Here is a 12977-nt window from a genome sequence, read left to right as displayed (position 1 = left end):
AAAAAAAAAAAAAAAAAACATGTTCATGCTACATTCTATTGTGCCTCCCTGTAAGAAGCTACATCACCTTGAGCCTCACCATGCAGAGAAGAGAGAGATTTATATTCACTTTGTAAAATATAAGAAGATGGAGACCAGGGATCTTGGGCCTACTAATCATAAAAAAAATGGAATGAATGTTTCCACCAAGATACGTATGTGATTCTCTTTCTCTTACATATAACAGCTCTTATAATTCTCTACAGACCACAAGTCCCACACTGTGTGGCCATATCAGTATTCTTAGGAATTTAGGTTTTTATCAGGTCTCTCAGACTCCTGACAATTACCATACAGGGCTAGGGAGATGGTTCAGCAGTTAAGAGCACTGCATACTCTTTCAAAGGTCCTGAGTTCAATTCTCAGCAACCACATCACGGCTCACAACCTTCTATAATGAGATCTGGTGCTCTCTTGAGGATTAGCCTTGGTTAGTTGTCCTCATCCACTTAGACCATGAAACCTAATATGGACAAGTTCAACAGAACTGCCATGTACGGGCTGCCCATGCATGTCTCAGCATTGCCAGGGCATAAATTCCATTTTGTATTTCATTTCAGTAGAGTGACTGACTGTATTACTCAACCCTTCCTTCCCAGAACACTGCAACTAGCATGTTCAGAACACTGGCAGTCATTCAAGACTGCACAGGTCTCTCTTGTCCCATTGGAGGAAAATTCCTTGGAAAACTAGGAAGAGATTTATCTTCTTTCATGATAGATTTTTACATTTTGATGATTTTTTTCCAGTTGTTCATAGTCACAAAAATGATGATAGCAATTTCAGGTTTGTCCCCCCTTCAGGTCCATAGCCATAACACTCAGGCCTATCACCTGCTCAGAGATCTACAAAAATATGTTAATGTGAAGAAAATGCGTATTTAGAAAGTAACTCAGTCATGAAGACATCTGTCACATAAGCATCAGGACCTAAGTTTGATCCCCAGAACCCATGCAAAATAAAAGCTGGTGTCGTGGTCTTCACCAATAATCCCAGAACTTGGAGGTAGAGAGAGGATAACCTCTAAAGCTTCCTAGACACCCAGCATGACCTAATGAATGACCTTCAGAGCAGTTAGCTACAATAAATAAATAAATAAATAAATAAATAAATAAATAAATAAATAAATAAAGTGGAAAGAACCTGAGGTACAAGTGAGGTTATCTTTTGGCTTCCACATTCATACACATATGTGCACATTCACTACATACTCCTGTATACTCATGTGCACATGGATGGATGGATGGATGGATGGATGGATGGATGGATGGATGGATGGATGGATAGATGGAAGGATGGATGAATGGATGGGCAGACAGATAGATGAACATATATGCACACATATACACACAATCCTACTGTGTTAACAATAATAAAAATGTAACAATCAAGCAAAGTGTTTCAAGGGGTGAAGTTGTTAGATTTACAAACCAAAGATGACATTTTGCTTGCAAAGTTTTTCTAGACTAGATTGTTCAATTCTTTCAGCAATTTTGTGTATGATGCTAGGTTTGTTACACACATTTAAAAATCTCAAACGGAGAATGTTGAAATCAGAGACTCATGAGTTTAGGACCAGTCTATTAGCCAATTACATGTCAATAGGATTAGTTGAAACTCAATAATTAAAAATAAATTATTAAAATTTATTAATAAGTGTGTGCATGCATTCATGTGTGAAAATCAGATTTAGTTAATAGCTTCAGGTCATCTTAATATTTTTGCCTTGACAGGTTACAAAAGTTTTAAATGTCTTTGGAATATGTCACAGGTTCCCACTATTATTAAGCTGCCAATTTATCTCAAATGACTTACATAATTATATCTTATACAGAAATACAAGTCTGTAGTAAACACAATTTGATGCACTGGGGGCCAAGATAGTCTAACTTCAGTGCAGTTCTGAGCCCTTGATTGGCAGATTTGAGCAGCAGAGCTGGCTAGGGAACCAGGACACATCTCTGTTAGGACATGCTCCGTGAAAGGAACATCAAAGCAGAGGGAAGATGGGTGCCCACATTTGACTGTTTTCCTTCTTTGATGCTAGATGAAAGTGAGATCTTTTATTATCTATTTATTCATTCATTTATTCATTTTGGATAAAATGTACTTACCTCTTAAGATAGGGCAGGTAGTCATTGGTCTTCTTGAAAACAAGGACCACCATTCCACAACAGAACAGCTGCCTCCTCTTAGAGCTTCTCCTATGTCAGTGATCAGGGACACAGTCAAGAGCAGAAATCCATTTCCCCTTATAAGGAGAAGATGAGAAATGACTGTTGGATTTTTGTTTGTTTGTTTGAAACATAAAAATTAAAAAGAACTAACAAGTTCTTTAATTCACTGAGAACTTAACTGAAGGGGGAAAATTGGTTACTATTGACGTGGAAACTTCTTGTGGTTATGACCTGTAACCTCCTTCCTTTTCTTCCTCTTGTGAAGTCCCTGCTTTTTTCTCTGTATATTTTTGAAACACCTATATCACTCTTGTTCTTCTCCTCATCATACCTGGTCTTCACAGACATTTCACAAGCAACATCTGCTTCTCTTGTGGAGCATCATTGGTAGATTTTTCAAAGGAAAAGCTCGTTTTTCTTGGTAACAAAAAGACTAGTTTCCTCTCCTCACTATTAACCTCTTGACCAGATGAACGTTCTTGAAGCAGGACAGCATTATGCTATGTTTCTTCTCAGGCATGGTTTATTGTTTTTTGGAGCTTCCAAAGCCCAAATGAGCCCCCAAAACCTAAAACTCAAATTGGAAAGAAAACTTGGGTATAAGTTTTCTCTTGGCTTAAGCCTGAGAGAATCTTTTGGTTTTGGCTATTAGAATTTTGAACAATTTTATTTTGATGTCATAAGCCTAGACAATCTCCATGAGGGTAAGTTACAACTGAAATTGTCTAGGTTTTTCAGGGTGTATGATTCTCTTTTCCTAGAAATCTCAGAAATATAAGCCTTTGTGGCATCCATCTTCTCTCATAAACACCACAACAAACTCCAAGTGCACTGGAGTTGTAGGCCATCAATTGGAGTCAAAATGAGGGATAAAACTCACACCATTAACAAAGCATGAGTGTTGCTTCATATGTGTGTATATGTTGGTGTGCGTAAGAGAGGAATAGTGTGTGTGTGTGTGTGTGTGTGTGTGTGTGTGTGTGTGTGTACCTGTATACTTGCAGACATAATGATTTATGGTAATAATCACAGTCTAAATCTACAGGTAGAGTCATAACCCACATAATGTAAACTTGTATCAAACATTTGCCTGTTGGGTGACCCGACTCCAGAGTTGGCCCATAGGTTGTCTTGCAAATAGTATAAATTGCTATGAGCAATGGGTAGCAGATGGTTTACATGTATAAGTGGGCTAAACACCTCTAGCATAATCTGGATTGACTTCCAGGGGCAAAGCAAGGCTTCGCTGTTCACAATGAATTCTGGCATTTGTTTGGATGGTACTGATATGTGCTCTGCAAATTAGAGAGATCAATGGTTATATTGAGAAGAGAGTAATTAAGTCAAGGCTGGACCTTAGCAATGGAAATTAATCCTAGGTTACATTAGACAGTATAAAAGTTCAGACAGTTGCTTTTTATCAGATAATATAATCAATATAATCTTTAAAGGAACCTTGAAGTAAACAAATAGTATGCAAGATCTTATCATAAGAAAAATATATTGAAATTTCTTATCAGATATCCTAAAGCCAGTAATGGAAAATAGAGATTCACTGATTTTTTGTAAAGACCTTATTGACCAGGAATCTGATGGAGGCTTTATCTGTGATTTCATGTGATAAAAACTGACATTACCATAGTAGTTACACAAGGATTTCTGCTTCCTGGTAAATTAGGTTAGAGTGTAAGTGACAGTGACATTTTATCTGTGTTCTCATATAATATATACTCACTCAAATGCCCTCAATTCAAATCACACACATATAGCTAAAGTTTTCTGATAAGAGTCCTAGAGGGTCATAGCCCCTTGAGTGAGAATTATCACATTAATGTGGGATAGATGTAGACCTTAGATCCAGGTCTTATAACATAGTCTGTGTTATCTGATTGGTTTTATAAGATGTGCTGACCTTACATTGACGAGTCTGAGTATCTTTTGTGATAGAAAAATATATAATAATTTTAAATATCTACTTTATGGTCCATTCCAACTAGAAATGCTCAAAAGTTGTAAGCACTGAACACATACTAAGTAAATTTGGAAGATGGGAATGGAAGCAAGATCAAAGGATTTGCAAACAGGGAGACCTGATTTGATGGAAAGTTTCTGCATGGGAAGAATGTGAGGGGAAGTAGAGGCACTTCATGCTGCACCCATGACAGAGAAAGAATTGTCTATGTTCTAGAAAGCAGGGAATAAAGGACTATAGTGTAGATATTACTAAATGGTATCAGATTGCAGAGGATTTCTGAAGTAATTTTTATTTTTGTGACATTAATATGGGATCATTGCAAATATTTAAATAGGGAGGTAAGCCAACAACAATCTAGGAAATTCGGTCTGGCATGAATTCCAAGGTTGTTTTGAGCATATATATTATGGGAGCCAGTAAGAAGATCTCAGAGGTAATAATAAGACAAACAAGAGATTTTGAAAAGTAAAATTGAAGTTCTAACCAGACTATTCATGTACATAAAGTGGAGTGGGGACAAGGAGCTGAAAATGTCCACAATTTTTCCAGGAGAATGGAAGCAATAATCTTGCTATGCATTGGGAAACCAGGGCTGGAGGGGAACAGGAGGTGAGTGTAAGACTTGAGGGAACTGGGCTTTTCTTTCAGAAGCATGAGAATGACCTGCTGTGCAGAGGCACTGAGCCCCAGGACCAAACAAGAGCATGTGGAGAAAACAGACCTTCAGATCTTGTATGTGACTGAAGGCGAAAACACCAGAAGGCAAGAAATGCTGCCCTGTGCAGAATAGAAGGACAAAGAGAGAGCAATCAGGACAGGATGGAGAAAGAGGAGGGTGTGTAGGCAGTAGATGAAAAGAAGAGAGAGGAATGTAGTCAGTTTCACTAAAAATAGAAGGGAAATAGAGGTAAGAGTCACTGCACACCCATATGCAAGCATGAGTGTATGTAGTACATGTATGGGCATCTGTGAGTTCAGGGATAATAAAAGCCAGTGTCCACCAGGGACACACATTACAGGTGTGATGGTTATTCCTAATTTTCAACATAATGAGATCTGGATTCACCTGGAGACAATCTCTGGGCATATTGGTGGGTAAGTCTCTTCCCTGGGATAATTGAGTTGGGAAGAATCATTTGCCGTGGGTAGGACTTGTGCCTGGGATGGGGTACTGGGCTGTCCATGAAGGAGAAAGTGAGTTGAATGCAGTATTCATCATGCTCTGCTTCTTGACTCTCAACACCATGTGGTGAACTGCCTCAAGCCTTCTAGACAGTGGCTTCTCCTCCATCTCCATTTAACTGGGAGCAGAGTAAATTCTATTCCCTCATAAATTGCTCTCATCTGAATATTCTATCACAGCAACAGAAACTAAGGTACCAGCATTTTCTATAAACTTTACAAGTAATTGCTGTCCTATATTGTTTCTCTTCCTTGTTAGCTCTACTCTACAGGATCTATATCCTGAGAAATAGCATATTTCACTTATTACTATTTATGTGGGATGTATAGTAATATGGTAAATGAAAGAAGTGCATCCTAGAAAAATGGATTTTCTGCCTCACTTCCATAGCTCCCGAGTCCTTCTTACACTAGACTGTGCCACCTATTAACAGCATCACCAGGTCTTCTCTTTCCCAGGTTTTTTTCCCAGGTTTCCAGGAGAAGGCATAAATCCAATGAATGGCAGTGTGCTGTGTCTCCGTTCTAATTCCTTTCCAAACTACCACCTAATGAGTATAGATGAAGCATTTGCCTCCTGTGAAAAAGAATGAAATTCCTCAGAGTATGGATACTCGATGTCTTCACCACACATCCTTTCCACCATTTGGGGGCTGTGCATATAGTAGGCATTCGGGAGACTCATCACAGCTGTTGTCACGAATCAAATGCCTGATTGCTGTGTAGGGTCTACATTTCTTGAAAGAGAATAGAAACCCTTTCAGGGCAAGAGAAAGACTGTGGTCACTGTGCTCAGTCTGGTTCATTTTACATGGTAGTTATAAAATGATTACCCAAATGATTGCAAATGATTCATACGATAATTATAAAACTCAAAATGAATGGAGGGCCAATAAGATTTCCTAGTGGGAAAGAAAATTGCTGGCAAACGTAGAAACTGATAACTGATTCCTATAAGGTGTCTTCTCTGTCTTCCACTCATGTACACGCCATGCCATGTGTATGTTCCAAACATGCATGCGTGCGCATGAGTGCATGCATGAGCACACACACTAAAATCTATCAGTCAGCCTGTAGAAAGAAAATGGAGAGAAGTTGAAAACAATGTTATAATAAAAGCATGTTAAACATAGTCATAGAAATAAGAAAGAATGGAAAGGAGGGAGGAAGAGATGGGGGGAAAAGAAAAGGGGATCAGAGGAGGGAGGAAGAATCGGAAGAAGGGAGGGAAGAAGAGAGAGAAATAAAAAAGGAGAGGGTAGGTAAGACATTTTGGGGCCATGGATTCCTAGGAACCAAAACTAAAGATGAACTAAAAAAGAGTCTCTTGTTTTACCCCTGAATGGGGTGGTTTCCTTCCATGGAAACTAATTGTAGTTAATTGTGCAGGGAAACAAGGCCCGTGCTTGAAGGGATTCTGTCTCTCCTTCGCAGGAACTCGGCTTGGATAAAGCGCCTTTGAGAACAAGTAGTTATGAAAATCTTTATCTCTGGCATAATTATTAAACAATATCAGGAGCATTTTGTATATGCCCACACGCAGCAAACCTAGAGTGGAGAAAGAGCTCCAACCCACCAACTCAAATGTTTCTCAGCTAATGTTTTGTCTCCTCCTTGTTCACAGAACCTAAAGTAAGCTGCAAGCTAGGCCGGTCTGCATCTACATCAGGAGTTCCTCCTCCTTCAGTGACTCCTGTCAGACAAGCCAGTGACCTACAACAGAGCCAGGTACCATCATCGTTAGCCAATCGTGATTGACTTCCTGTGATGCAACATACCAAATGCCTCCCACCTGTCTGTCCTGTGTTGCTGTAGACAACGTTTGAGTTTGCTTTGATTTCTCTCTGTGTGGATGGGGAGGGGAGGGGCTAGGCATCTGTGTTTTCATCTCCCAAGAGAATGTCTTTCTTCTTTGTGATTGGTGAAACTTTCTTTGCTGTTTGTTACCAAATCGTTTTTGTCTCTGATTTCCATCATTCTGAATTATAAATGTAGTTAATGTGCACTCTATGTATGGGCATAGTGGCTACTTTAAAAAAAAATTCGTTCTCTTTTCCATGTTCTGTGTACTTTTATACTGTCTTTGAAAATTTATCAATATTTGATAAATTTATCTACTTTTGTGTAAATTTCTTTTAAATGTTTTGTCCACAATATTTGCACAGATGTTGTCAATGAATCTGTACATATATTTTAGCTCTTATCCTACTATACTGTGATATTTGTGGTAATTTACTCAGATTTTTATTTAGCTTCAAGCATGACTGTAAGACCATGTCAATATCGATGTTCTTATAAATATTCATATATCTATTGACTCCTTTGGATTGAATGTGGCAGCTAGTCTTTCTTCATTCTTAGGCCCTAGAAACAAATTAGCTAACTGGATAACTTAGATATTTACCAACAGCTGTAGATTAATAGGACAACCTTTTAAAGAAATGGTATTTCTTTAACCAACGATATCAGAAACATTCTCAAAAAAGTGTCTATGCATGGCAAATGAGATCTTTATTATCACTTGGAGAAAAGAGATAAGAAATAAAGGCATAAGCTAAAATACCATTTATTCCTTTACAGAATAATATGTCTTTTTGATGTTCCTTTGGGTGAATGGCCGTGAATGTGAGTTCGGGACAAGGACAATCACTACACATAAATATCATTTTGTAACTCAGTCAATAGGAAACCAATCCCTTAATTTAATTGGCAAGGTTTAGTTATTTTTGCCATGAAGTATTGTGGGTATTAAGCAGGACAGTGCCATTTTGGAGTAGATGTTCTGCTTCCCAGCTCTTGTATTTACATTCGTGGTACTCTGACGAAACGGGCCATTATAAACCTAATGATGAGACCCTCTAGGACGCTACCCAGCTCTGATCAGCACATTGCACATTCATCAAATATGTTAAATGTCAGGATCTTTTAAAGTCATACCTAAGCATAATAATTGCTTTTTATAATGAGAAACATTATGCTTCTTAGTATTTTTGTCTGACTAAAGTATGCACAGTGCTTACTTTATGAATACATAAATATCTCCAAACACTTATCTCTCTCAGGTGCATCTCAAGTATCATTTAGGGTTCCTTGTGTCTTAATTTAAACCACTAAAGGCCTTTGTAAGTGGAGTAAGTAAATGGAGCCAACTTAACTACTTTAAGGTTTACAGGATATGTGGGGCAGGGGCACTTGCCTCTGAGTCACAGTGTGAGAGAAGGACCTCTTCTCTACTGTCTCTCCAACTTTATAAAACTATTGATGACTGTGATAGCAGATCAGTCCCTTCCAACACACAGCCAGGAAACTCTCTGTAGCCCAATTGTCTGGTGATGTGTGGCTTATGGTTATTTGTCTGGTTGTGAGCTTATGCTTAAATAATATGGAAACAGAAGAATGACCCAAAGAGAATAAGTTTCTCAGCAGCCAAAGCTGACTTCCTACCAAACACCGAGCTCCTTCACAGCAGAGATTCCTATGGGCCATGCAGGAGACTTGGCCTACAGTATCTGTCGTTCATGTTAGTGTACCTTGAGGTCAGTCTAGTCTGTATTTCTAAATACAGAAAAACCTAAATAGGGGACATGGAAAACAGACACAAACATTACACAAAGTCACCTAGTGTTGGGGAAAAGTTTATCTGTACTAAATTCAAATTGAAAAAGAAATTTTATTAGAAAAGATCATCTTGCAGAAATAATGCTTATTTCCATGAAATTTATTGAATGTGGGAATGTCTAGCACTGGGAAATATGGAATAAATTAATGTTAGTCATAGGACTACTGGTGAATAAACCAAGCTGTAACTGTGCATTATGATGATGGTGTATTAGCATAATGCAAGTAGGAAAATCCCTATTATCTTATATGTGATCTCAACAGTTCTGTCTGATGATTTAGAAAAAAATGTGAGGCTTTGGTTTTCTGTAGAGCTCTCTATAGTATTTAATTAATGTCAGAATTAAATAAAGGAAATATTGCCTTTAAATGGCATTGGATCTTGAAATGTTGGAATTATTTAATTTCTACATCCCTGCAAGGAATTCAGATGACGGGGATTCTGATTACATTTTATGAACCACTGTGTCATTGAATATTTACAATTTAGATATTGCAGGGTCACTAAATTTGAATGCTTTAAGTAAAAGATAGTTAGAGGCTACTTTTTGAGTCCAGCACTCATAAGCATCATCTTAGGAAATCCATTACTAAACTGAATAAAACAAACAAACTCATGCTGGTCCCAACAGTCTGCTGTCTATCACTTCTGGGTATGAAGCACTGTACCTTGATTTTGAACTTTATCTAAGAAGACTTAAACCCGTCAGGTGGCAATTAAATCCGAGGATGCTGGGAGTGTCTGTTAGCTGGCACTATAGTCCTCCAGAACTGGATGCGTCCTCTATACCTTTACGGTCAGAAGTCATATCTGTCAATACAAGTGACCAGGAAAAAATACAAAGGAACTGGAATATTCTTTACTGTGTGAAAGGCCCAAAAGGTACAGGAGGATCTGGGGTGGAGTTTGCACAGTCACAGGCCTGTGCCGTTCATTGTCATCTCTGCTTCTGGCACACAGGACTCTCACAGGCATGCGCAAAGCATCCCTGTACTGTGTACTATCAGATGGGTGCCCTTACTATCCTACACAGCAACTGAGCGCTAGTGTGAGGTGGTGAACACAACCCCTCCAAAGGCTTTTGTTTGTATGTTTGGTTTTGTTTGCTTATGGAATCCCAGAGCTTATGCTAGATCTGAAACACTCAAATGTGTCACACTTTTTTTCTGAGCCTGTTTTCTTATCTAAAAAGTATTGGAAGTATTTATTAGTTGATTAGTAGTATTGTTGAGAATCAAAGTGATTTCATATATGTGTGTGTATGTATGTATGTATAAATATATACAGTTATATGTGTATATACATATATACATATGCACACATACACATATATGCCTAGGTAGGTAATAACTGCTAGAAAATTATTAGTTCTTTCTCTTCTTCCCTTATATCATTTTACCCTCCCACTAATTCAGTTTTCCTACTTGCTGGAAAATTCTAAAAGGAGCCCTACTAACCAGTGGTATTACAAACATGATGGATGCAGAGTGGTTGCTTGCTTTATCCCAGTATTACCAGCCTTATATAGAACTGGGAGAGATTATACACTCCAAATTTGCTAGATAATAGTACTTTTCTTGTCTTGTACTTAAGTGTGTTTTGGATACAAAGTATGTGTAAATTAACCACGAGTGTAATTTCAGTTCACCTGCCATCTAATATTATTTATTGTCCTATTTGAATTAAACAGTAACCGAATGCAGTGGAAATACTACAACTATATAGGTAGGGGAAATGGTGCAGAAATATGGGACATGTTTTTGCTAAGGTCAGAATTTGCCTTGAAATTTATCACTTTGTGATTTGAAATACCTTGTTTTGTTCAAAAACATCATGCATTGTAGAAGACACATTTAACAGCTGAAATGAATGGGACTTCAACACACCTGCCTGCAAGACTTGGAGCAAGTTAACAAATTAAGTGGATACATGGCTCCCCCTAGCAACTAAAGTGTATATTACAACCTGCACTTCAAAGCAGGTTTATATTAGGGATTTACTGCCTAACTTTCAAATACACCTTTTGGGCAGGGGAAAAATAATGTCCCCCCGAGTGCTATGTATCTTTATGAATAAATAAAGCTGATTTCATCGGGATTTATGACATCTCCCATTCATTCTAATCATCTGAGTCTCAACAAAATAGGTATCCTTCTCCCACAGATGGAAATTAAAGTGCAGTTAAAAAAAAAACTTAACAAATTGAAGACTATTTTTCTGATTTTTCTGCCACTAATAGCTTTGAAACGAGTAGCCTAAGAGTTTTTCCTTAAAAAAAAAAAGCTCTTTCTATCTAGTGGGTAAGTTTGCCTCTGACTTAGGGGACCAGTGGAGCATGAGGAAATGTTTGTACATTGATGCTAGCTTACAGTTGTACTGTGCTTTATTTCACTGTTTCCAACCTTCCTAATGCTGTGACCCCTTAATACAGACACTCATGGTATGGTGACCCCCAAACATAAAATTATTTCATTGCTGCTTAATAACTGTAATTTTGTCACTGTTATGAATAGTAATGTAAATATCTGACATGAGACCCCCAAAAGGGGTCATGACCCACGGGTTGAGAACCACTGATTTATGCTTTATTTGAATAAAAATATACTGTCGTACACTGAATGTCTTTCTGAAGAAACACAGAGACCTGTAGTGATCCCCCTTTATTCTGTGCTACAAATGAATATAGACCCTCAGGTTGAAGCAGAACTCCAAATGAAGCAATATTTGTGTTCTTCCTGCAATGGCCACCGTTCTCAGAATTCTATATTAGCATATCCTGTTGACTGGGTTTCTGTCCTGCCTGCTTCCTGTAGTCGTTAAGTCCCAAAGAAACCACACAGAGGTCTACATTAGTTATAAACTGATTGGCCCATTAGCTCAGGTTTCTTATTAACTCTTATAACTTACATTAGCCCATTATTCTTGTCTATGTTAGCCACGTGGCTCCGTACCTTATTTAGTGAGGCAGTCACATCTTGCTTCTTCTGTGGCTGGGTCAGGACTGTGGACCAAGCTTTCTTCTTCCCAGAATTCTCCTGTTGTTGTCACCCTGCGTCTATTTTCTGCCTAGTTGTCCCACCTATATTTCCTGTCTGGTTAATGGCCAATCAGCATTTATTTAAAATATAATTGAAAGGATACAGACCATTGTCCCACAACAATGCTCATATCATAAAAGCAGACATAGTATTTCTATTAGTAGGGTAGCTAAAACTAGAGGGTCTCTGTTAGTTCAACTTCTGAGACTAGTCTATGCTGCCAAGGTGCAAGTGCAGGCAATTCTATTCAATTTAGCCCGGCCTCCCACACAGCTGCCTTCCTCACACTCCTTTCTCAGTTGTTCTTCATACTCTTCTTTGCTCATCTCCTTTTTCTTGGTCTTGCCCTTAAAATTCATCACTTTTAAGTAAAGATTGCTTAGGAGAGAATGAATTTCCCAAGACTTTAACCAAGTAGGGTCCTGCCTATGACTTAGAATCCCCAACAGTGAAATGAGGTTGTCAGTGTAACTCTATCTTTGGGTCCTCACTCTTATGTTACCCTTGCAAGAATTCAGAAGAGACATGAGAGCAAGGTATAAAAGACAGACCTTGTTGCAGAAGAAAGGGATGGAAGTGTATGATGTGAATGACAGCCACAGTGACCATTGCTTTCATTTATATTTTAGGCGGGTCTATTAGTTACTCTTCTATTGTAATGATAAATACCATAACCAAGGCAACTTATGGAAGGAAGGGCTTATTTGGGCTTACGGTTCTTGAGGAATAGAAGTCTAATTTGGCAAGGAAGCATGGCAACCAGTAGCTAGTCAGATGAGCTTGCCGAGTGCTTACCTATTGTCCTATAAGCAAGAAAAGAGAATGGACTAGGAAGGACATATGGTTGACTCCTCGATCTCTGTTCCCAATGTTGCACTTCTGTCAGTAAGGCCATGCCTACTAAGCCTCCCCAAACAGTGCCACCAGCTGTGGACCAAACATTCAAA

At 38.4% G+C, this 12977-nt stretch overlaps 1 protein-coding gene across 1 annotated transcript in view; it reads left to right on the top strand.

Moving 5' to 3' along the window:
* The window catches only part of Nyap2 (neuronal tyrosine-phosphorylated phosphoinositide-3-kinase adaptor 2), a 143953-nt gene that overhangs the window by 93827 nt on the left and 37149 nt on the right, over positions 1-12977 (top strand). Inside the window, exon 4 of the mRNA XM_026785552.1 lies at positions 6998-7101. Coding sequence (XP_026641353.1) covers positions 6998-7101 — 104 coding nt within the window. The remainder of the gene's footprint in view (positions 1-6997; positions 7102-12977) is intronic.

This window comes from Microtus ochrogaster, linkage group LG2 (assembly GCF_000317375.1).
Source record: "Microtus ochrogaster isolate Prairie Vole_2 linkage group LG2, MicOch1.0, whole genome shotgun sequence".
Taxonomy (NCBI): Eukaryota; Metazoa; Chordata; class Mammalia; order Rodentia; family Cricetidae; genus Microtus; species Microtus ochrogaster.
This window is presented reverse-complemented; position numbering and strand designations above follow the sequence as displayed.